General features: G+C 39.9%; 3 protein-coding genes across 3 annotated transcripts; 1 reads left to right on the forward strand and 2 right to left on the reverse strand.

The window, feature by feature from the left end:
- Nucleotides 1-2,791: 2,791 nt before the first annotated feature.
- Nucleotides 2,792-8,681, reverse strand: LOC117256731 (uncharacterized). Its single transcript, XM_033626338.2, has 4 exons — nt 8,330-8,681; nt 7,702-7,830; nt 6,504-6,619; nt 2,792-5,845 (listed from the first exon to the last, which is right to left on the reverse strand). The coding sequence occupies exons 1-4, from the start codon at nt 8,484-8,486 to the stop codon at nt 4,367-4,369; spliced, it is 1,881 nt and encodes a 626-aa protein (XP_033482229.2). The 5' UTR covers nt 8,487-8,681; the 3' UTR covers nt 2,792-4,366.
- A 6,462-nt stretch (nt 8,682-15,143) lies between these two features.
- aqp7 (aquaporin 7) lies at nt 15,144-21,807 on the forward strand. The gene is made up of 6 exons (XM_033627093.2): nt 15,144-15,456; nt 16,618-16,744; nt 16,846-16,983; nt 18,380-18,498; nt 18,635-18,852; nt 20,186-21,807. The coding sequence occupies exons 1-6, from the start codon at nt 15,319-15,321 to the stop codon at nt 20,382-20,384; spliced, it is 939 nt and encodes a 312-aa protein (XP_033482984.2). The 5' UTR covers nt 15,144-15,318; the 3' UTR covers nt 20,385-21,807.
- tpgs2 (tubulin polyglutamylase complex subunit 2) lies at nt 21,783-24,512 on the reverse strand. The gene is made up of 7 exons (XM_033627095.2): nt 24,341-24,512; nt 24,146-24,225; nt 23,974-24,061; nt 23,667-23,807; nt 23,386-23,499; nt 23,095-23,258; nt 21,783-22,623 (listed from the first exon to the last, which is right to left on the reverse strand). Exons 1-7 carry the CDS (start codon nt 24,414-24,416, stop codon nt 22,405-22,407), a joined length of 882 nt encoding a protein of 293 aa, XP_033482986.1. The 5' UTR covers nt 24,417-24,512; the 3' UTR covers nt 21,783-22,404.
- Between the last annotated feature and the right edge of the window lie 132 nt (nt 24,513-24,644).

Here is a 24,644-nt window from a genome sequence, read left to right on the forward strand (position 1 = left end):
TTCTGGTGTTTTTCCCCCATAGTGCAATAACTGCGGTCAAGCCAGCCGTCTCTTGTTTTTGTGTGTTCAAGCCAGCCTTCCCAACATTTCAAGTGCGCCCGTACTGTAGCCTTTACTCGGATATGGCTGAGAAAGTCAGTTTAAGTATACTAGGCGTGTACAAACGTCCGGTTTTCAAAATAGAATGTGAAAGGCATAAAAAGATACGTGTCAAAACGTTAATTTATAATGAAAAAAAAATGCATTTTAGCTCAATAGCTTCCAGGGTCATGTGACATAATGGCTCAAAATCAGCGTTGGATCATTTTGACACGTCTGTCTCTTTATTATCTAGGATTTGTCCAGTGGAACTGGGGTGTAGGGGATTCATAGCAAGATCAGCTGTCTCGCTCCTGGGGGAACTCGGAGTGCGGGGACAGAGTTTGAGGAAGACAGTGAGGGAAATGTCAGATGAAGCAATTAAATGTAGCCAGTTTATCTATAAAAGAAGAAGTAATGTCAGCTGGGGGCCAGCAGGGGGAACTACTAAATAGGGCACATAACTCCTTGAGATCAGGTGGAGAGATCCACTTCCTCTCAGGAGGAAATCCAGGAAGAGGAAGTATTTAAGTGTGGGAGTGGCCTATTGGAATCCATTTTGTTTGAGGCCATGCGGCAAGGTGAGTGTGTTTGCTGATCCTGTAAGTTCATTTAGCTCCTTTAACTTTAGCTTATATTGGAGTTATGCTATGTAGCATGTGAAATAGAGTATGGTGAATGTACTAGGAAAGGTAGTATCAGCATTGCTTCTACCTGGAGCTCGCATGTATGGAGCCTGGGTTTGGTTGAAGGTGGCAGTGCTGTTTGGGCTGAGAAAGCCATGTGTAAGTAAGGTAAAGGAGGTTATTGGGTTGGTGCAGGGAGGGGAGCAGTGAGACCTGGCATTAGGGGAGTGTCTCTGGGACGCTGGAGATCACTGTCTAGCCTCCTGGAGGTGTCGTGGGACCAACTAGACGAAACACTGGTGAAAGGAGGTTCCCACCCGATGACCCCAAAGACATGCTAGTTATCACTGCTCATTGGTTTGTATAGTTAAGCCTTGCCATATTAGCTTATCATAGGGCTTAGGTTTTTTCACTGAGTGTTGATCTTTTCTTTAGAGCACAAGCTTCTTGTGTTTTATTTGAATTTGAATTGCCTTTCACATTTTATTTTGAAAACCGGAAGTTTATACATGCTGTAGTATAGCCTACTAGCGCTGACTTTACCAGCCGTATCCGTGTATTTACTGCAATACGGGTGCACTTGAAATGTTGGAGCGGTTTACTTGACCGCAGTTAATGTGTCAGAATAATACCATTGACACCTGTTTAATGGTTGAAGTATTAAGAGGTTTTACTTCACCAAAAGTATTTTACCAAAGTAGCTACCACCCTGTGTAATGGTTAATTGTGGTACTAATACCACACTGTGATTCCCACTCAAAGTAGGTTATATGAAGTAAAAGGACAGTATTATCAGCAGTGTATATATTCAAAGTACTTAAAGTATGAAAAGTTAGCCTGGTAAACCAGACTGTCTGCCAGCTCTCATATTCATTTGAACTGGCAAGACAATTCACATTTGTGGATTTGTCTGGTGAAGTCAGGCTAATGAAAAGTGTAAAATGCAGTAAAATGTTCCCTGTCAGTGTTTTACTATGTATCTAAGGTTGCATTTTACAGTTTACTACTGCAGATGTTTAAGATTGAGATGATTTGAACTATATTATTGGCTAGTTTAATGCATCATAATATATAGCTACTGCAGTTGGTATTGCAAATGTGTGAACTGATTTTCTCACTTTCTATTTTTATTTATATTTAGAGAGAACTGCAGGACATTGTTCACCTTTGGAACACTCACAGAATTCGCCCATGCAGAAATGCTGTGTCTCCAGGTGGGCGCCCAGTGATGATGTACAACTTACCCCAACTATTTGGTGCCAGAGAGTACCTCAAAGAGGTATCCCAACAAAAGGTTCAAGCCTGCAGAGAGGAATGCCGTCAGAGAGGACCATATCACTGTGATAACACAGTGTTTGACATTTGCTGCCTTGCCATGGCAGAAAACAATCTTCATCCACCCACCTCTCCAGAGGAAGCCATTGAGCTTTACATGTTCTTACGTGCTTACATACGAGCTCAAATATAATGATCACGACGTGCTCTACTGGATCAAATGACTGGGTAGAAAATATTATGGACCATGAATTTCATGTTGTGTTTAAACTGAATTACTGAACTCTTTACTAATGGACATCTCCCCTTTGGGCTTTGTATGTTCTCTTTCTGAAATATCGCATCACGTTACATGTTGTGAAAAATGGAAAGTCTTGGGTGCATTGTAAAAAGGACAGCCTACAAAAAAGACTGGACAGCCATATCAATTATAAATCAAACACGTTATACTATCTTGTCCTCAATGGTGTGTATGCTGACTTTGAAATATAGCTCTTTTACAGGCAGAATTCCTGTTAACAATGAGAAGTTAAAGGTTTTTCTCTTTTGATATTTAGTTGTTTAATTAAGCATTTAGGAAATATAATTTCCTGTTTTTGTTCCTCAATTTACTGTGTCAATTGCATCCAAACAATTACATGTAACAAAATTTGGTAATAAGATGTAGGAATATGTTGTATCTAAAATTAGTTGGTGATTATGTCAACTCTCAAACATGGAAACAGGTCAGATCAGCTTTGCTTATGTAGCTGGATGAAATGTCACTCTATAAATTTATGGTGAAGTGCAGTTGTCATTAAACTTTCAACAAATGAAGCATATATTTATCTTTAATTAAAGCATGCTTCCTTTTTTCTTCAGTTTACACACATTTGATAACTTTAACCTTTCACAATACAAGCACCCCATAACAAACAGGAACTCCAATTTTAAGATTCTGGTTGGAAACAGATCATGTCTCACTAGAGCAGGACTACTGAACAACATGAATCAACAGACACAATTTGTTTGAAGACAGCTGTACAAAACAAGACAGCAACCTGTGATTTTAGTTGTACAAAAAACACCTCAAAGTACCTTCTACTGTTAAGAGCAGATTAACAAACACGGTCAATATTAACATCTGACATGAGGTAAAGGTTCCAATTCTATTAGAATTTAACAGTGAAAATTTAACTTCATGAAAGAATTTTGTTTAATGTCTGAACATTCTCATTCTAGAATGATAACAAAAATTGTCTTAAATCAAAGTAAATTGTTTCTTGGTATGATAAAAAGAAAATACTGAAATTTAAAAAAAAACAACATTCTGCTTATCACACAGCCCCTGAGCTAATCACATATTCTCCATAAATGCTCTGATAACAAAAAGTGTCATAACCTTTGTATGTATTGTCCTCCCTCCCAGGTCAAATTGATCCAATCTGCTTTGAATGTTCCTTCTTTTATCTCTCCTTCCTTTCTTTCCTTCCTCCCTTCTTCTCCTCTGTCCTTCCTCCATCCCTTCTTTCTTTCTTTCTTTCCTTCCTCCCTCCCCCTCTGCTTTCCTCGCTCCATCCCTCCTTTCTTTCTTTCTTTCTTTCTTTCCTTCCTTCTTTCTTCCCCTCTGTCCTTCCTTCCTTCCTTCCTGCCTCCCACCATCCCTCCCTTCTTTCCTCCATCCTTCCTAACCCGAGGACAACAGGAGGGTTAGATCAAAGTAAAATATAAATTGTTTCTTGATATCATAAAACCAAAATCTTGAAATTTAATAAAATAAAAACATTCTGCACTCATCATACAGCTCCTGAGCTAATCGCATATTCTCCTTGCATGTTCTATCCCACATTTACACACAGTCTAAACCTAAATAGCTGGCACTGATGGGGAAGAGAAAGGTGTGTATGTGTTCATAGGTCATTTAGGCACTCTTATGCAATGTCCATTGCATAAGAGTTGCAGGACAGTATCGCCTCCATTTCAGCTCGAAGCTCAGGATAGCTGTTGTAAGTTGATGGTAGCTCCAAAGTTGGGCCACAAGTGTGTGCAATTGGCCGCCGTGCTAGCCCTTCCAAAGAGGTGAATGTGCCTTGAATTTCTTTTACACAGATGACATCAGAACCAGTTAGAAATCTCATCACCTTCTGGAGGCCAATTTCATCCAGTCCCCTAATGTACTGATGGAAAAAATCGCAAACTTTGGTTGTCTGCTGAAGTAGCTGGAAAAGCTGTTATCATCTTTAACACCTTTCATGTTGTTGGTTTAAGATCCTCATACATCTTCTTCATATCCTGTACACTGGGGAAAAACTTCCTGAGTGTCGGTCCTGCAAGTTCTGCAGTATTATCCAGTGCATATTTTGGGTGCTGGATTATTTGCTTGTGAGCCACCTGGACAAGCACGGCTCTCAAGTTATCCTGTGATGTACTGTTCTCACTCCCATGCGATCCATCAGATCAAGAAGCTCTTCCTCATCATTGCCGACAACAGCCTCTTGCAAAGCAGTGGACAAGAGATCACGTTCAGACTGACTAAGATACAACATCAGCGAGTCAACCAGTAAATCAGGTGAAACAGAGTGTTCACCAAAGACGACTGCTGCTGTAAAGGCTTGTGCCAGCCGAAATGGAAAATACCCATGGTCCTTCAGTCCCTTGGCCAATATCCTGCCAACAGACTTCCATTCCTCCTTTTGCCATTTTGGGGATAATGATGGCACCCTCACATCTGCACCCTCTGCAGCACAGTCTAGAAATTCTGTCCAGAAGGCGGCGTACACATCCCGGGACACACCATCAGCATCTGCCCCCATTTCATCGATGAAGCTGTATTTCACAGAGTAGCTCATCATTGCATCATCCTTGAATTGGGCAATCAGTTCATCCAAGAGTGTCACTCTGTGAAGTTTCACAGTCACATACAAAAGTTCACTGGCAGGACTTGGTGGTCTAGCAGAGGCTGTCTCAGCATCAGTAGGAGTTGAGGTGTAGGTGGGGATGTTCATTTGTTCTTCTATTGCAAGGATTGGCTCATGTACGAGTGTATCATCGAGATCACCTAAAAACGGCCCACCTGGCAAAGGACCAATAATGACCTCTGATGTATCACACAAAGATGTAAGATCAATAGAGACAACAGCTGACATTGTGGCAGTGCTTTGCTCATCACCTTCCACTATGTACATTTGATGTTGACTGTTTTGTCTTTTCTGTGTCAGCTGCTCGACCTCTTCCATTGTGTGTTTCTCTTGACCAGGCTCTGCTGTGTTTTCATGTTGCTCATCTGTCTGTATATCAGCTCCTTCCTCTGTTTCATTTTCACTGGTCAGGGTGTTTGTGAACAAATAAAATCTTAACAACCCCAATTTCTGTGTTTCGTAGAGGTCTCCCACGCTAACATCCTCATCAACACATGCTTCCTGAAAGTCAACTATGTCATGACTGAACTCTTCCCACTTTCCCTTCATCGACATTTCATTAGGGAAAAACAGTTTTTTAGCATGTGACAGAATCTCGCTTTTAGTGGCTTTCTTGTTAATATCAAGAACTCTGGTCCCTCCACCACTGCGTTTTCTGACTTGTTTGTTGTCATGTATCCACCCTAATTCTATTTTTCTAGTCATCTTACAGGCTCTCTTATTAGTTTTTAGATGCATCTTTGTTGGCTGCACTGGATTTTCCCGCTCAAAACCTTGATCAATACCTTTGTTGCTCATTGTGCCCATTTTTTTTTTAAGTTTTTCAAATAAGGACTGTCTTTTTGTATCATCTCCACCTCTTCTCTGTTTTTCCAAACAGAAACGCCTTGTGGCAATCCTGTCACCATAGGCTGGAATGTAAGCAGCCATAGTGGCATCATCTATGTCTCCAATTACCGAGCTGTCAATCTGCAAGAAATACAAAAAGTATACATTAGACATGACACATCTTAAAATATATATTATCTCCAAGACTACTTACTTCTCAATTTCAGGACAACCAAATACATCAACAGTAACTTGAAAGCCTACTTAATCCTGTTTACAGTCATGCAGTTGTTTTCAAATGGAGTCAGATGGCATTTACTATCATTTCAACTCCATATATTCAATATCATATTTTAGCATGATATTTATTGAACGTGTTGTTCTAACTGTTCTTATACCATATACATTATCTGTATGATCATGAGTTCATAAGTTCATAAGTTATCAAATTTCATTCATTTGTTGCACATTACCATACTTGCAAAAAAGCTTATTCTCATACCAATTTGATGAATTAAGTCTTACTTCGATGGTATAGAGTACTTCACATAAAGCAGGGGATAGGTTGTGTATTTATTAATATATTTGTATAACAGTGATGTCTCTCCATATTTCAGGATGCATTGTTGGAGGGGATGACAAATGAAAATATTTGAACCTCTGGCACTACATGTGATAGTCTAAAATGTAAAGGTACATGTGTAATACATTGAAATTCAGTGAAATATAAAAATATAGTTGAGAAAATAATTTTAAAAAAATAATATAGTACTGCAGGAACAATTGTATGTTAACGTACATGATCCTGCTGCATTTTCTGAATATTCTCCTCAAGAACACCTCTGTTCTGAAGAAATATCCACAGACCATCATCTTGTCGGAAGGGGGGGTTTGAGGATGTAGCCATTGCTGGCCCTGCAAAAATGTTGGAAAAAGGCAGATAAATATTTGTTGCACCAACAATTAACATGTTTAAAACTCTAAAGCCCAATAGTGTCATATTGTCAAATTATATGAAAGCATAAACAGTTGACCTATAAATACCCTATCTATACAGTATGTATACTCATTTGAAAGTCGACCTGTCATTAGATATTTGAATGTGCTCGTTCAAATCACCACAAGAACAGGTTTGTGTAATGTCCATCTGCATGAAAGCTTTCACTGGTTATTCATAAACAATAACATTACTCAAATATTACAGAAGACTAAACTCTGCAGCACATAGAGTGGGCTTTATTATTATTATTACTATTACTATTTAAATTGAAAATAAAATCCAGATTGGGGCTTTGCAACATATAGAGTAGCTCATTGTACTTTACCAGTAAGCAGGTGCAAAAACGTTTCAAATTTTAAATAATTTTATGTGCACGCACGTTTCATGCAGGATCGTTCCTCTCTGTGTATCAGGTGCATGCATGTATTAAATGACAAACCACAACAATCTCAGTAACTCAAATTACTTGTCATGATGCGTCAATATAATGACTAGTCTACTGGCAATATTTCACTTAGCAGACGCTTTTATCCAAAGCGACGTACAACACAAGCAAGATCTAGGATGTTCTGGTTATGTTGACGTGCTCATGTTAAACTACTTCTATGTTAATATCCTCACGTTACGTTTCTATAGTGTTAGCGTGTACTATAGCATATAAGTTAAACAAAGTTGTGACGAATGGCTCGTTAGCATAACCCCCTCTCTAGCGAAACCACTGGTTTCTCTAGCTCGTTCTACTTGTGCCAAGCCAATATATTGAAAGAAAGGCGGTTAATTTGTGATGAGTAACAATGGCCAGCATGATGGAAAAAAAACTGTTAGCTTAACGTTAGCTGACAACTGAATCATGCCCATACACGTTTGTCAGCTAACGTTGTTACAACCTGTTACTAACTTAACCTGTTACACTGAGCGATAGGCCTACATTAGAAGGATGCAGTGGAAAACATAGCTAGATTATCATACCCTGTGTGTAACTAATTACGTGCCTTACCCTTATTGATCCCGTATTTTAGGAGCAGGAGCACGGATGCAAAATACATCCAGCAGCAGCAGTCACCATGGATGCAGGGGTCACTTGCAGGTGCCAGGTGGGAGCTTCTCGCGAGATTTTGAAGTATCTCTCCTCGTTCAGGAGAAAAATTACCACGAAAAACAGAAAACAATTACAAAAAAAAAAACAGAAAAAAATTACCACGAAAAACAGGGGAAAAAATTACCACAAAAAACAGAAAAAAATTACCACGAAAAACAGCAAATATTACTCAGACAAACAGAAAATATTACACAGAAAAACAGGGAAAAATTACACCAAAAAACAGAAAAATAAATAAATTACTCCGAAAAACAGAAAAAATTACTCAGAAAAACAGGGTTTTTTTTATTTGTCAAGTGAATGCAATACGCTTCCGTAGTTTGAAGCTAAATGTGGCAAAATGTTGCTTAATTTAAGTGTGAGCCACTTTACAAAGGGCACCCCATACAGAACTGCCAAATTTAAACACGCATCCAAGAACAAACAGCCAGCATTCATATTGTTAGGTCTACAGTAAAAAAGTCCATGTCCATACAGCCCCGTGTCATCACCCAAGTGAGAATAAAACCGACTGAATTCCACAGACCTGTGTTGGCTCCTGTCACAATAGCAGTCTTGCCTGTCAGCCGCACGGTGCAGGCTCGTGGATCCCAGCGCCCTCTGCGCTGTAGGCGCACGACGAGCGCCAGCAGCGCCGTGGTAAATGCCCACACCGGGTGACAAAGTATATCCAACAAAAACATTGCACAGTCCGTGCTGACCGTGGGAGTCTGTTAGCAGTAAATGAAAAAGGAATCCGATGAGCAGCTGGTCAGCATATGCGGTAGTAGGTGTAGTCTAAAATGCTTTAATAGTACACCATGCAGGTCAAGGTTGCACAATCTCTAACTGGGCAGCTGCTCCTGAGAAAATAAATAAATCTGCTTTTATGGTTCATTGCAATGCTCCATGACCTATGAACGCAGGGGCGGAGCCAGATGTGTAAACATTTGGGGCTCAACTCAAACCTACAGGGCAGACATCAGTGTTAGAGAATAGTTCACTGTAGTGTGAGAGTATACTGTGATGTAACATGTTGTACATGTGTTATCATTATCATATAAATCAATAATCAATAAAAAATACAAATGGACTTGTTCAGAAGAATAAAGAACAGAATAATATATGACATTGTAAAATAATAAAATGTACAAATTAACTTTCCAATTGAACTAGGAATGCACAAATTTCTTTCCGGGCTGATACTTATACCAATGTTTAAAATAATTTCACTAATAGCCGATGCTGTTGTTTTTCTTTTTCTTTCCCTTTTTTTTAAAAAAACTTCTTTTGTGCTAGGGAATAACAGAAATCTACACAATAGAAAAAAAGTAAATGAACAGTCTTAAAGTCATTCAGTCCTTTATTACACTACCTTTGAATGAGCACAAATTCAATAATACACATTTATGAAACAACCTTTAACATAACCTTCTTTCACATGAAGAGGGGGGCACAGGAACCCAGAAAAAGAGGCCTCTATTATTTTGTAGGCTTTGCTATGTTCATGTAGCCTTACGTAACATTTAAAAATAATAGTAGTTATAGTATTAGTAAAAAAATCACAGATAAATATTTTGATTTTTTTCTTCCCCCATTTGTGGCACCCCCAATGAGAGATGGTGTCCTTTGCATTCCCCTATACTACCTATGCCACGGGCTTGCACTGACCACTTGTGATTAGACCTCACTTCCCCGCTCTGTATGAAAATAAACAACAGCAACAGAGACAAGTTTGAGTCAGATAAGCAAGAATGTCTGCTGAGTGGGCGGCCCATCGGTGTGGCCCAGGACACGTTAGCGTCCACACTGCTGACAGAATGGGACCATATGCAGCCTAGACCACCTCCAAATGTGGTCTGAGTGATCAGATCTCAAAATGCGGTGAGGACACATTGTGCATTCACACCTGTACTGAGAGCTGTCCACTTGTGCTCTGATCACCCAGGACTCATGTTAATACCAAGTGTATACAGGGTCATAGTGTCACACTTTTTGCAGCAACATCCATATGGATTAATCGCATTGAAGACACCAGATGACGCAAGTGCCTTAATTATGTCAGATTTCATTCAATATTTCATTACATATATTCAGACTGTCGTTCTAATTTTTCATTTGGTCATTCTATAGCTTCTGTGTGGCAACAAGACTCCTGAAATAATCCATTGTCTTTAAACAGCAGCCGAAATATTTAGAATAATGGATATGTGATTTATTCCTCTTTACCTACATATCTGTTAGATGAAGACTTTAAATCTCCATAGCTGCCCCCTCCCTCTGGAACACCCTCCCTATACACATCCGTGACTGTCTAAATCCATACACCTTCAAATCACTCCTCAAACTCCACCTTTTCAAATCCGCTTTTAACCTTTAACATTAGCTTTTCGTTCTCTGTTTCTCATGTGCCCTCCTTTTCTTTGTTTTGCACTATGCTTTTGCACCTTGTTGTTGTATATTGTCGTTGTCTTCTGTTTATCTCTTTGCACTTATATGCATGTACTTCTTTTCCTTGGTTTTAAATGTAAAGCATCTTTGAGAGCTGTAAAAGCCCTGTATAAATAAAATGTATTATTATTATTATTATTGAATCAGGGATGTCCAAACTTTTTTTGAACTGGCACTATTTTAGAAAATGTGAAAATACCTGGAGGGACAGCTGCTTCTTGCATCATATGGGTTATGAAAAAAAAATCACACACAAATGAGACAAATGCAACAGCTGAAGTATTTAACTTTCCATAAAGTTAAAGCCCCCGCTGTTGACTCAACACTTCTTTACTGTGGCCATGTCTGTTACCTATCAAAAAATGTCTGCTGTTGGGTAATTGTTTGTTTGTTGTCTGCATATGGAAACTCATCAGTTCTGCCTGGCAGTTCCTACTTGATGCCTGCCTACTGCAAACTGTGTGATAATCCTGCCATCTTGAGGTGAATGGAGAAAATGCAAAGCAATCTCTTGTTTAACCAATATTGCATGGTAGGCCACATACATGACCAACAAGCCACATGCCACTTAGAGTTTACGATTTACCCCCAGGCCGGACTTTGAACATGCCTGCTTTAAATGTTAGCTAGCTTCTATTGCAGCAGCTTGTATATTAAATGAGATTATGATGTGAAACTTTAATATTTGAAGCTCCAGTGTGAGATTTAGCAGCATCTAGCATTGCTGTTGCAGAACTAAAACTGTACCTAGCGTGTAGGAGAAATACGGTGGCCAACATCAAAATAGTGAAAATGGAAAGGGCCCTATCTAGAGCCAGTGTTTGACTGTCCGTTCTAGGTTACTGTAGAACAATATGGCAGACACCATGGAAGAGAACTACGTGTAGATTTAAGTTAACCACAGCGTTGTCACCACATTAACTTTAGAAACTGATAGTAAATTGTAAAGTTTCAATATATCTGCTACATATGAAACATACAATTGTAACGGTCTGTGGTTTGTAGAAATGTACATTGCTAACATTTATTGTGAAAACATTGAATCTTCAAATTTGATGATTTTGAAGAGAAAAAATAAAAAAGAAAAGTTGAAAATTAGATAAAACTAAATTAACTAAACTAAATTAACTATTCAAAAACCCTCTTGGGTCAGCTGGAAAATGCATTGTCACAAAGCTGAATTGCAGAGATGCTACCAACATACACTGATCTTATAGAACATGAAGCACTGCTGTAAACTGTTTAACAGTATATAAAGGAGTTAAAGTGAGCACAACCTCAACACATCTACAGCAGCAAAATGTGACATACACATTAATGTAACAGTAATATTAATCCAAAAACATCATATGTAAAATGAAACACAGGCAGGGATCATTTAACTGCAGAATAAGTACTTTTACGTTTAACTTTAAGTACAATTAGCCTCTAATACATACTTTTACTAAAGTAAGGTTTTGATTGTGGGACTTTTACTTGCAGTGGAGTATTTTCTATGTGGTATTGTTAGTTTTACTTAAATAAAGGATCTGAACGCTTCTTCCACCACTGCATATATTTCACATACACGTAAGAAAAGGCAGATTCGGAAAGTCTTGATATTTGACTCAAAGGAAAGATCAAACCATCCCCAACTTCTTGACTGGATAGCTGTGTGAAATTGTGCAGCAGTGAAGACAACAAACACGTTCCCCTTTTTTTCCCAAAGTAACTCATACAGATTTAACTTTTTAGTGTTATGGTATCTGAGTCTTAAATAGTCCTAAATAACTGCTGTACACCTTTATGGCCACTGGAGGGCAAAACATGCCAACAAGTTGTATTGGTTATGAGCAGGACTTAGACAAATTCTGCTCATTAGTTATTACTCTTTCATTTCATATTTAATTGAATATTTTAAGTTAATTGAGTTGACAGCTTATAAAATCAGGTAGTATTTTATTTTCTTATAATTGCATCATTTCTAATTGTGCATCACTACAGTGTGATGAAAAACAACAATATATTAATCCTGCTGTAATTAGGTCTGCATGTACATGTCTGATGAATCTCAGGTGATTTCATGGTCTGTAGAGTTGCAGTCATATCAAATTTAGATAGTTATTTGTCTGTGTAAGCGGCAACTAGAATGTATCTCCAGATTTTGTATTTGTTCATGAGTTTATTTAGATATTTTGTCATAGCTATCACAGTGGCTGTGCATCTTAGTGATCCTACTCTGGTGAACTTTGGAAAAGCACAAGTTTGAAAAAATAAACCTCTGCCCTCTGCCCCAGCTACATCACTGCTGCACGTTGAAAGATCATGCAGTCACTGGTATTTCGCAAGGCAAGCAATCTAGAGGTTGATATGGCACAGCAACATAGCTTTACTGCTACCAGTTTGTCTCAGAGTTCAACTGGTGTGATGCAAAAAAAAAAAGGTTGAGAAAATCCTCTCAGTCCAAAAACGACTTTCGAATTTGTTTTGCTGAAAACAGGCACACTCATTTTCACTGATTCATTTGTGTTCCACATTGACCAAGTGATCTCTATATGGTGCAACTGAAGGAAATAACACAAGCAAGTGAAAAGATCATCACCAAGTTGACAATATTTACACTGTATTTAGAGAAACAACCCTGCATATACATAACATCATATAGTATGAGGAATAGTGCAAGTTGCACAGAAAAACCTCTCAGGGATGTTTTAAGGAGACACTAAATACTGATGAACACACTAGTAGTGCAAGTAAGTGCAAACAGAAAATGTTGGTTTCTCAGGGGTTGGCGCCCTTTATAGCACAGCTGCCACTCATACCCCTTTCCCGCAAACGTGGCACCGGTTCTGTTCTGCTTCCCAAACCTAATTTTGAATCGTCCAGAGCATTTTGACCAAAAATAAATTGATTTGGAACCTGAAGAGTTCGTTCTCAGCTGGAGCCAAAAATACAAGGAAACATCCTTGACTATAGAGGTTCCAAGCAAAAGTGGTATAAAAACGGGACTGGTTCGCTAGATAGCACCAAGGTACAAAGAATCCTGAATGTGACCGGTTCAAGAATCAGAGCTAATTTGGTGGAAAATGGGAAACAAAGAACTTTTTAAGCCCCTGTATTGTTCTTCAGAAGTTCTCTCCTGGTTCTTTTCACATGCAGTAAACCAAACCAAACTGAAGAACCAGTGGAGTACCATTTAAGCCTGCTTCTTCAACTTATTTTAGTTTAGATTACTGGGGAAAGAATAAAAACACTACATTAAAATAGCTTGCAAACAGTATATTTTCCAGAGGATGGGCTCTCAACCTTATTCCTGGTTGGAGAAGGGAACATACTGTGTTTCTCAGTAAGCATTTTGTACAGATTCTGGATCTTCTCAGCCAAAGTTAAATAAAAAAGAATTAAAAACCATTCATATTTCAAGTTAAAGTGTCATTTAAAAACATACTATCTGGCATCATTCAAGGCTCCCAGGCTCAAAAATGGAAAAACTATATAGTGCTATATGGTCTCTGATGGTTGTACGTAGCACTATTTGTCAAAGCGCCTTTAAAAGATGGGTGCTACATAGCACCAAACAGGGTTCTCCCTGGGCAGCCGAGCCAAAGAATCACTTTTAGGCACTGCTTAGCACCATTTTTGTTCAGAGTCTGCAGCCAATGTCTCCAGTAACCAGAAGGGTTGCAACACCAAACCATTCTACCTGGCATGTTTATATTTATATATTATTATCACCTAAGAGCTTCTAATGCTTTAGTAGCACTATTCAGTCAGTCTTTATGTATCAAGTGATATTGACAAGCAATTCTCCAAAAACAGCAGTCTGCAAGAATCAATTGTTCTTGATACATTAGCAAACGTAAAGAGCAGTGGTACTGATTGGGTAAGCATGTGTGAACATGAGGGCAAGCTTCTGGAAATTTCCGCTGTCCATCAGACCACATAGGTGTGACTGATGTGGTCAATCAAGCTCTGCTTTTAATCAATACTTTTTGCTGTACTGTAGTTTTCCAACCGCCCTCTGATCTCTGGTTTAAATGTGAAGTATGTAACAGAGTTAACTGTGTAGTTAAATTGTAAAAATGACACACATGACACAATATCGACCAGAAATGTCTGATGTTAATGAAAAATAAATAAACATACGAATGGCAACATTTTTCCCAGAACAGACTGGTCTATGAAATGTATTTTGCAGAATAACATTCTCTGTGAGCAAGTGATTGCTATTGTAAATCCTGCGCGTTTTGCTGTAATATGTTCACTGATAAAGCATTAAAACTGAAACATCAACATCCTCATATCTCAAACTGACACATATATAAGGGACGACTATGATAGGTTTTAGAATCTCTTAAACAAACAGATCTAAAATTTAGATCCATTTGTATTACAGATGTGAATTCACATGGATTTTTTTTTAATTAAGCATCATGTCTTACTATTTTTTATGTCAATCATAGGGGGCATTTAACATCTCTGGCACAGCGGGTTAATCTTTAACATTTTTCATCAGCACAGGGGTGTGACATTTTTGAAAGGGGGCAAGATCAGATAATGTGACGAGACCAGGGGGCAGCTGCTTCTCACATCATATAGGTTATACAATAAATTTGAAAAATGTAATTGTAAACTGACTCCTGTAAATGTATCATAGTCCTGCCATCTTGAGGTGAAGGGAGAAAATGCAAAGTGATTTTACTTGATTGACTAATATGTTTTGTTGGGCCACGTGTAGCGTATTACAATGGACCCATGGGCCATGGTTTTGAATGGCCCGCTGCCGAACTTTGTACATGTCAACCTTAGGCTCCTGGTATCCTCAGATAATGCAAAGCTATTGGGGGATGGGTCTGCCTGTGGGTGTTACATATCCAAGAGGAGGGGGTTGGGTTAAGGCTATAAAAAGTGGATAGATCCCAATGGGTACATGTGACAGGGAGAGGGAGCCACACAAAGAGAGTAGGGCAGAAGTGAAGAGGCGTCAGAAGGGGAAGAGGAAAAAAGCCAGAAGGAGACTTGTTTGAGGACTACTGTTTGACATAGGAGAAGGCACCACAGATTTTTCCAGGAGGTCTAAGCTTGATCTTGAAACGAAAAGAAGAAATGAAGGACTTAGTGCAGTCAGTAGAACTAGGTGTCTCTCAGCGGAAAAGAGTCAACGTAACACAACCCAGAGTTTGGCTGAAGAATGAAATTGTTCGGGTGGGACTCGCTGAATGCCTTTGCACATATGTCATGATGGTAAGAAAAGCTTCTTGTAATAATGACTGGTTTTATTAAACTGTCAGTAATATAGCTTCTCATATCCATCCCTCTGGTGACAAGTTCACTTTCCATTCATGAGCTCGTCTCTGTTTTGAACCTTGCTGCATGCTTATCTGTGCCAACCATGTGCCATTAATTATTAATGTGGTGCTCCTGACCCTGACAATGTGTCCCCTCTCTCAAAAGCACACACATGCACACAAGCAGATTTCAGTCACATGGTGGGGGTCATGGATGGGGATTGGTGGCTTCAAGTGGGTGAAACAGGAAATCTAGTGTTACGGGAGGAATGGTCAGGCAGAGGGCCACATGGAGAGGGTTGACAAAGTCACATGTTATATGTCAGCTGTTAAAATAAACCCCTCATTCAGAACCCTGGAAGAAATACATTTCACACTCACAGTGAACATATGCTGGACACAGCTTGTTGATAAGTACATGAGCACACATCGCTCGGCTTTACTCACTAAATAAACAGAAGTCACTCTTCACCTAAATACACGACTTTCGTAAGAGGAACCACGTTTCCTGTTTTTTGAATGAATGTTTTTCAGTGTCAGCATTCTTTCACTGGGGTCACAGCCTCTTTCACTGACGTTCAAGTTAGATGACAGTTTAGTTCACCTCAGTTCAGGCTCTGTTACACATACAGTACCGTAGTTAAACATTTCTAAACAAAACTCATTTTTCACTGACACTGCAGCTACCTAACTGATGCACTGACTTTAGTGGCACAACTGCGAATTAAAGGTCCATCTGTTTGTTTTTATTTTTAATTTTTAGATAGAATGTTTCCCTCAGTGGCAGATCTTCCTATAGGTGACATGGGGGGCTGCCTAGCACGCCACCACTCCCACAATTTCTTTATTTTATTTATTTGAATTTTAAAAAATCAATACAGAAATTGCTAAACTTTGTATAAATGTTGAATTTTTATTAGTTTTTGTTGGTGTTTGTATTTATTACAAAAATACAGTAAATACAAAGATCATAATACATTTTTTTTGGCAGGAGTGGGGCTTGCCTAAGGCGCCAAATGTGCTATGTCTGGCACTGGCTTTCCCAAATTACACTCTCTGGAAATTCCCCTGTAATTTCCTCCTTTTTAATTGCGTGATTTCTCCTCTCTGTGTCTAGGCGTTTGGCCTGGGGTCGGTGGCTCAGGTCGTGACAGGTCAAGGAGCATTTGGACAATACCTCAGCATCAACTTGGGTTTTGGACTGGGTGTTGCCATGGGGGTCCATGTTGGAGGGAAGGTCTCAGGTATGAAAGATGACCCTTATAAACCCTACTATCAAGAATAATTGAAAGTCATTACCAATCACTATTATCTGACATGTCTTCTTGCTTTATTGCTCTAACAGGGGCTCATATGAATGCAGCAGTTTCATTCACAATGTGCACGTTTGGCCGCCTTGGGTGGAAGATGCTGCCTCTGTATGTTTTTGCACAGTTTTTGGGGTCGTTTCTGGCCGCAGCAACAATTTACGCTGTCTATTACGGTGAGGGCAGACTGCATGTTCAAGCACACTCTACACTGAACACCTGTATTCTTACAGTTAAGGTCAAGATTAGCTCCCAAGGAACTATGGAACATTTCCCTAAAATTCTCAAAACACACCTGACCAATCAATCAGCTTTCAAAACAGACCTTAGCAGTCAATCAGCACTGAACTTGAACAGGGCTAGTGGCACTTGAACACTGGATAGAAAGAGACTACTTTTAAGGTAAGAAGTAATTGCATCATGCCAAAAAGTAAAGAAATCAGTCTGGAACTCAGGAAGAAGATAGTGGATGCTCATCTATAGAGAAGGCTATACTGCCATTTCCAAGTGTTTCACAGTATGTAAACAGCTGTCTTAACATTGCAAAGCACAAGGAAACAGGTAATGTTAGGAACGAACCTGGGCATGGTCAAAGGTGCAAGATTTCAAAAACTTTGGAGAGGAAAATAGTCAGAGATGTCAACAACAATCCCGGGATTTCTGCCAAGATGACTGGTGCTGAACTGGCCTCTTCTGGACTTGATGTTTCAAGGAAAATTGTTATGAGGATTCTTCATTGTGTTGGGCTTCGAGGTCATCGTCCAAGAACTCTGCTCACCCAGCGGCACAACAAAGCCGGACTGAAGTTTGCCAGTGAACATTAGAATCGTGTATTCTGGAAGTCTGTCCTTTGGTCTGATGAGACTAAACTTGAGCTGTTTGGGCACATGGGTGTCACTTTTGTCTGGCAAAGGAAGGGAGAGGCCTTCAACCCTAAAAACATAGGTACCACAGTATAAGATGGTGGCGGCAGCATAATGCTGTGGGGCTGTTTTGCTGCTTCAGGCACAGGGAACCTTGTTCGCTTGCATGGGATCAAGAAGAAGACGACTATGTTGAAGGATAATGTAAAGAAATCTGCTGCCAGTCAAGCTTAAGGTTGCCACTGGGTCTTCCAGCAAGACAGTGACCTGAAGCGTACATCCAAGTTGGTCTGAAACCTTTTGAAGGACAACAAAATCAAGGTCCTGGAGTGGCCATCTCAGAGCCCAGATCTCAATCCTACAAAGCATCTATGGCGGGAGCTCCAGGTTAATGTCCATGCTCCAAAACCATGCTATTTGGATGAGCTGGAACCATTTGCCATAGAAGAATGGGCTTAGATCCTCCAAGAGACATGTGCCAACCTAGTTAGGCACAACCACAAGAAGCTGTCAGTTGTGAGGTGGTAGACACTTTTGGTTATGGTCATTCACATGGAAACGCTAAGGGTTTTGGTTGATTTCATAAAGGGGGCTAATAATGTTGACCTTAACTGTATAGAATCTTATACATGTAATTCTTGCCACGATTTTTCTGATGTAGTCAAACATCTAAGAGTGTCTGTGTTGTCAATACTGTTTCCATATGCAGAAGCCATATTTGACTATTGTGGAGGAAACCTGACTGTAACAGGAGTTAAGGCCACAGCTGGTATCTTTGCCACCTATCCTGCACCATACCTCTCCTTGATGGCGGGATTTGTTGATCAGGTAGCTATGAAACCAGATTAAAGGATTGCAACTGCAAATCACTGTCATCCTACACATTCTGCACTGACCATTTTGCTTTGATGTGTTGTTTCTCACACAGCTATTTATGTGATGTTTTGATTTTTGTGCTTGCCAGGTGTTTGGCACAGCTATGCTGCTGCTGTGCTTGATGGCTCTGTCCGACCAGAAGAACAAACCAGCTGCGGCGGGAAGCGAGCCTGTCGTAGTGGGTCTCCTGGTGCTGCTCATTGGCATTTCTCTGGGCAGCAACAGCGGCTATGCTATCAACCCCACCAGAGACATCGGACCCAGGATCTTCACTGCCATAGCAGGCTGGGGGGCTGATGTGTTCAGGTATGGAGGAAAGATGTATTGGTTTTTATGGGAGGTTTTGCTGTTGTTACTGTACATGTCACTTTAACTAGGAGTTAGTTGAGGGCAAAATATCTCTGTTAATTATCAAATGACCCGTATAGCTTTTCCTCACATATTAAGAGGATGTTGCTTGTTGGCTGCTTGTCAACCAGCTGTAAACAACTATAGTAAACTTCCCTCCATCTTACCACATCCCAGATCTCCCTGCTCGTTTGCGTCATCCAGCGTATTTGTGCTGGCTCTAGGGCTGTTTGAGGAACTATAGATTGTACTTCCTCATTTCTGTCAAGGCTATTCAATGAAGGCTAAGGCACGCTCTTTGACCCCATGGGAGCTATAGGGTATGACTTGGCATACACTCGGCCTGACAGAATTTTGGGGTACTCTCAACTGGATGACGGCTGATATACAACAGAAGGTTTAAATATAGAAAGCATGTTTTTTTAAATGGTATTTTAATCCAGACCTTTTCATTAATATCAGAATTTTAATTCTCACCCATATCTTTATTTTACATGCAGAAATATTCCAACCTGCAGATGCTTCACTGACATAAAGCAATCGTCCACTGTGTTCTGTGATAGTGCGCCAGCTATTGATACTTTCTGCAAGTGCAGACCAGATTTTACTGCGCATGTGTTGTACCCCAATGATATGACAAGATATCTATCGCTCTCAAACTCAGACCAAACTCTAATCAAACTGTAACACTAGGCAGTACTGATCAAATATAAACCAAGATTCTGTTACTGTATTGCCTATTTGTCACCTAGAATGTTAATAGAAACATATTTTAATGCTCTGTTTGGCTGTAATACAACAGTTTGTGAACAGGAAGTCTGCATCCTTCTGTTTCCTGTAGTGCAGTAAGCAGTGCTAAAATATGAACAAAGATTCCATTACTGTGTCGTCCATTTCTCACCATTAATATGGACTAGCTACAAGATTGTTTGTTACCTGTTTGTGACCAGCAGACCGCCATGTTGTTACTGACCAGTGGGACTATTAATTGGTCTGATGCAGTGCAGTGCATTTTGGTAGTTGAAGTTTTCTCTCTCTCTCTCTCTCTTTTTTTTTTTTTACCTTTTAAGCAAAAGCAAATGCCACAGCGCTTTCCCCTTGTTTTCTCTGGTCATGTAGCACCAATTTCAAAAGGATCTGCAACTTTCTATTGCATAGACAGCCCAGTTTTAGGAACATCTTAAACAATGGCAATGGAAAAATGCTTTATTTAAATATTAATGCTTTCTTTTCTTGAATCTGCCCCTGTAACTTTAAATCAATTCACACTTATCTGTCTCTATCTGTGCAGGGCTGGAAACGGGTGGTGGTGGGTGCCTATAGTTGCCCCCCTTATTGGAGGAGTACTGGGTGCAGGGGTCTACAAGGCCTTGGTGGAACTGCACCACCCTCCCCTCTCTGAGCAAGGTGAGCGGGTGGTGAAGGACTTTGAGGAGGAGACTACCCCTCTGGAGAAACAGGAAAACATCTTTGCTAATGAATGTGTCTGAGACCCCCGACTACATAGAGCGTACAGGCTGCAAAGCTACGTGGACACCTGTATGCAGCCGAAACATTCCATGATGAAAACGCACCAGAGACAAATTGCTCGGATGGCGGACAGAAGAACTTTCACAATAAGAGAGAAGGGCTCAAATAAGGTTATGAACATCTCAAGCAGTTTTAAAATGATGGGTCTGTTTAATGGGATTAATTTCAACACCAGCCTTGGTTACTCCGTACCAGTGACTGCAACACATATAACATACATTATGGGATATTTTAAACTGTGATGCTGACATGTAGGGCTCCAATCCATTATAGTAACTACATTCAGGACAGAAGGTTAAATATTAAGGTCATTTTTATGCATGGAAGATGAAAAAACACATGTCACAGCTGATATTTCATGTTTATATTATTGAGGTAATAGCAGCTGATATAACCTTGGAAGATATAACAATCAACGGGAGACCACTTACATGAGCTTTTAAACCACAGTGTATATAAAGGAAAGTAAAGAGCCCCCATACATTGCACTTAAATAAGCATGTAGCTTAAGGAAAATAAAATAGGAACAGTGGGGGTCGGCTCCTCACAGCTTGAAAGGGCCTTCGCACAAACGAAGATAGTATACACATTGAACTCTCCAACAATCCAGTGCACAGCAGCCTAAAGCTAAAACGTGTAAATGTGTCTTGATTAACTTTGTAGAAGCTCCAAAGTACTTGAACCAAAAAGTTAATCCTAGATGTCTATTAAGTCTGCACAGCGGTATATATTTGGCATCAAGAGCCCTAAATGGATAAAGCGAGCACATTTTATCTCTGAATTCCTGGAATACAACCTGCTCACCTCGGTTAATTGATACGGAGTCATCAGAGCAGATGGCATTATACAAGAAATCACTGGGCCTAAACTCTGGCTCATTTTTATCTTTGGGAGATTTACACAGCACTGGTGAAGCACTGCAGTGATGCAGCAGTCACTGTGAGAAACTTGATTACCAGACTGATGGTTTATTGTCAGAATTTGATAATGCAACATTTCATGGTTCACATTTGCACGCACTCTAAAGTGATGCAACGTTTGATACTGTAACGCTGAGGTGTCTGTCGAGTATGTGCAGAAGTTTCCACTGAGGCTCGGTATCGCAGCTTTTCAGTGAATCGTGTGATCAATTTCTTTCTGTGGAACAATGAGTTTAAAATTGTAGACATATCAAGCACTTCTACTGAATTGAAACCTGCATAGTATTGTATTAATTTTTTGTGTTTCCTTCAATTTTTTTGAATTTTTGACGTAAAATTAGAGATGTGTTACTTACCGAATTTCATACCTCTTCTAAAATTGTATATATTATTGTTGTATGATACATAAAAAATTTAAATATTTACAACAAAGATGCCTAGTTATGATAACTACAGATATAAACTGTGTCTTTATTGAGTATTGATGGGTCCTTCTCATGGGTTACAGCAGTGGTACAGTTTATCACAACATGCCCTGATTATTTGTCACATGTCAACAGTGCATGATCATTTTTTATGAATTGTCTGATTTAAGTTACTGGTGAACACTATCAAACAAGGCTTTGAATAATGAATCTATCGGTGATGCACTTGGCTGGTAAACCTCAGTGCTTTAGCATGCCTCATTTCTCCATCACTAACACTTAACTGTGAAAGATAAACAAAAAAATATTAGTCTTATCACAATGTTCCATGTGTTTCGGAAAAAAATTGCTCTTATTGTGTGAAATCTTTAACATACACAAGGTTAGAAACATCTTTACACACGCCAGGTTGCCTGCACCAGCTGGAGCCACTTTAGCCTTGTGTTAAGCTGATAAAAAATGCTGGTTATGTATCTATGCAGACATGCAGCATTCCAAACTTAGTTTGGGACAACATGCTCCCATGGAGCGTAGAGAGGCTAACACGCCAAATCCAGCCAGTGATGGAATCGCAGGCTGCTCCTCTAAGCTGTGTTGGTTGTATAGACAGCAAAGTTCCTTGGATGGGAACAATCTCACCGCTTTCCTCCGCCGTGTCTTCCAGTGCTGCCTTGGCTCTTTGCAGTGCTCCCTTGGCTACACTGTGTCGACTGCTTCTTCTTAGGGACGGGTGTCTTAACTTTGCCTTTGAAGGCCTTTGTAGGATCCAGCTTGTTGAGATGGGAATCTCCAACAGGATCAGCCAAGCTGAGCTCACTGCTGAAAGTCAGTGGCTGGTACAGCGATGCCCACTGCTGTAGAGGGAACAGGAGGTAGACAGTTTACAATGCTGTTTAGAGTTTTGCACACTGAAGGAATAACACAAAACAACAAATACAATGTCTACAACTTTCTTTGCCAAATTCCCAGAGATATTTGGCACACAATGCATAGAAGTAAAAGACAGTAAGGAGGTGGAGACTTAAAGGACTAGGCCGCAAATGTCCTATTTCAACACTTTTATGCTTTGTGTTAATGTCTTAAAACTTTGAGTGTTGCCTCATGTTGATAAAGTGTTACATCTGCCAACATTGTAGTATATTGTAGAGGGAATAGAATGAATAAAATATATTTTATACATCTGCAATGAATCTGCTTTGAATGTTGTTAACAACTGAAACTAAACATGGGTGATAAATTCTGAAAGACTTTTAAAAGATCAAATACACAACAAAAACAAAGAAAATAAATTTTGAAGGTGCCATTTAGAAAGAGTGATTACGTACTTTGGCTTGGGGGCTAGGGCCATATGGAGTGAAGGCGTACTGCCACTCAGGCAGACCCAGGTGGGTGATCATCAGTCGGTAGTAGGAGGTGAAGGTTGCCGTCAGGAAATGCCAACATAGTGAGCGGTCAAGGAACCAAATTTCACTCTGCTGGGCTACCACACCTGAAAAATACAAAGATAAACAACTAAATGATAGTTTATTCTAAAATAGATAAAATATTTATGTCCTATTAACTTTGTTTTTTAGAAAAATCATTCAAGTTGCAATTTGTGAATACAAACAAAACACCTGGAGTGCAGTTTTTGTAGACTAGACACACTTTGCCATTCCCACTGCAGGAATCCAGCTCGAAGATGCGGCTCCGGGCATCAAAATGGGGTGCAGCAGGAGCATGCCCCGTCCCTGGCAGATAGCATTAATGAGTCTTGAATAAATATTTACTTTCCGATCAACATTTCATTCATTAGCCTGCTTTCTGCCCAACTGAGCACACAAACAGACTTAATCAAACTTGACATGGTGTAATTGTAGAGTTGAGCCCGCGCAAGGATCTGACAGGTGAGGTTTACCACTCTCTGTGTTGCTCTCCTCCCAGTCCAGGTCGGCCAGTGAGGGTGCATTGGGTAAGGAGAATAATGATACTGGTTGAAGGAGTGGGCACAGCCTGGCCACACTGTTAATCATCATGCACCCAAGGGGAACACACTCGTCTGAAAGGCACACAGTTATGACATACACATAAGTCTTTGGTGAAAGAAATTGCTGGAGCTATTTGCATTCACCCTTATCATGTAATCTTAATAGTATCCTTAAATTAAAACTTATGTGAGAGTGGTTTTATTACAGACAGAACATAAAACTAATGAGGTCACCTACTGTCTAGTTTAATGCTCCAGGTTAGTGTAAACCCATCAATGGTCAGATAGAAATCTCGCAGGTCCTCTGGCAAAATACAAGTGTTTTTCTGGGGAATAAATACAGCAGGTTCACATGATAATTATGTATAACCAGACCTCATTTTAATGTCTTTATGGTGTCCATTTTTCACCTGTTCCCACGACAGCAGGCTCCTCTTCTCTGCAGGCTCCCTCTCTACAAAACGCACATCGACCACACCAGGCATGTTCTCTGACACAACAGGGACAAATTCAGAAAATGAATTAACTGTCCAGTGAAACATGAATCTGTCTGCTAGCTAACAACGTTAATAGCTAGTGTCAGAGCAAAAACCCATAATACACACCGAGTATTCGAGTAATGCCAAGCGTCAGTCTCTCAGCCACACCTTTAAATGCCAAGCTATCTTTTATCTCTTCCATTTGGAAGACCGCAATCACAAATTTGTAGAAAACCCTGAGAGCATCCTCTGCAGGTATCTGCACTGCACCGTTCACCTCTCTCCACAGAACTCAGCTGGCAACAAACAGGAAGCGACAACAGCTCTGACGCAGAATTGACACATGTATCAGCCAATAGAAGCACGCCTTCACGTAGCGTAGCCAATTGGCTGTTGAGTTGAAAGAGAAAGGCGGGACTATAATCCCTTA

Source organism: Epinephelus lanceolatus, chromosome 1, assembly GCF_041903045.1.
Source record: "Epinephelus lanceolatus isolate andai-2023 chromosome 1, ASM4190304v1, whole genome shotgun sequence".
In the NCBI taxonomy this organism is placed as follows: Eukaryota; Metazoa; Chordata; class Actinopteri; order Perciformes; family Serranidae; genus Epinephelus; species Epinephelus lanceolatus.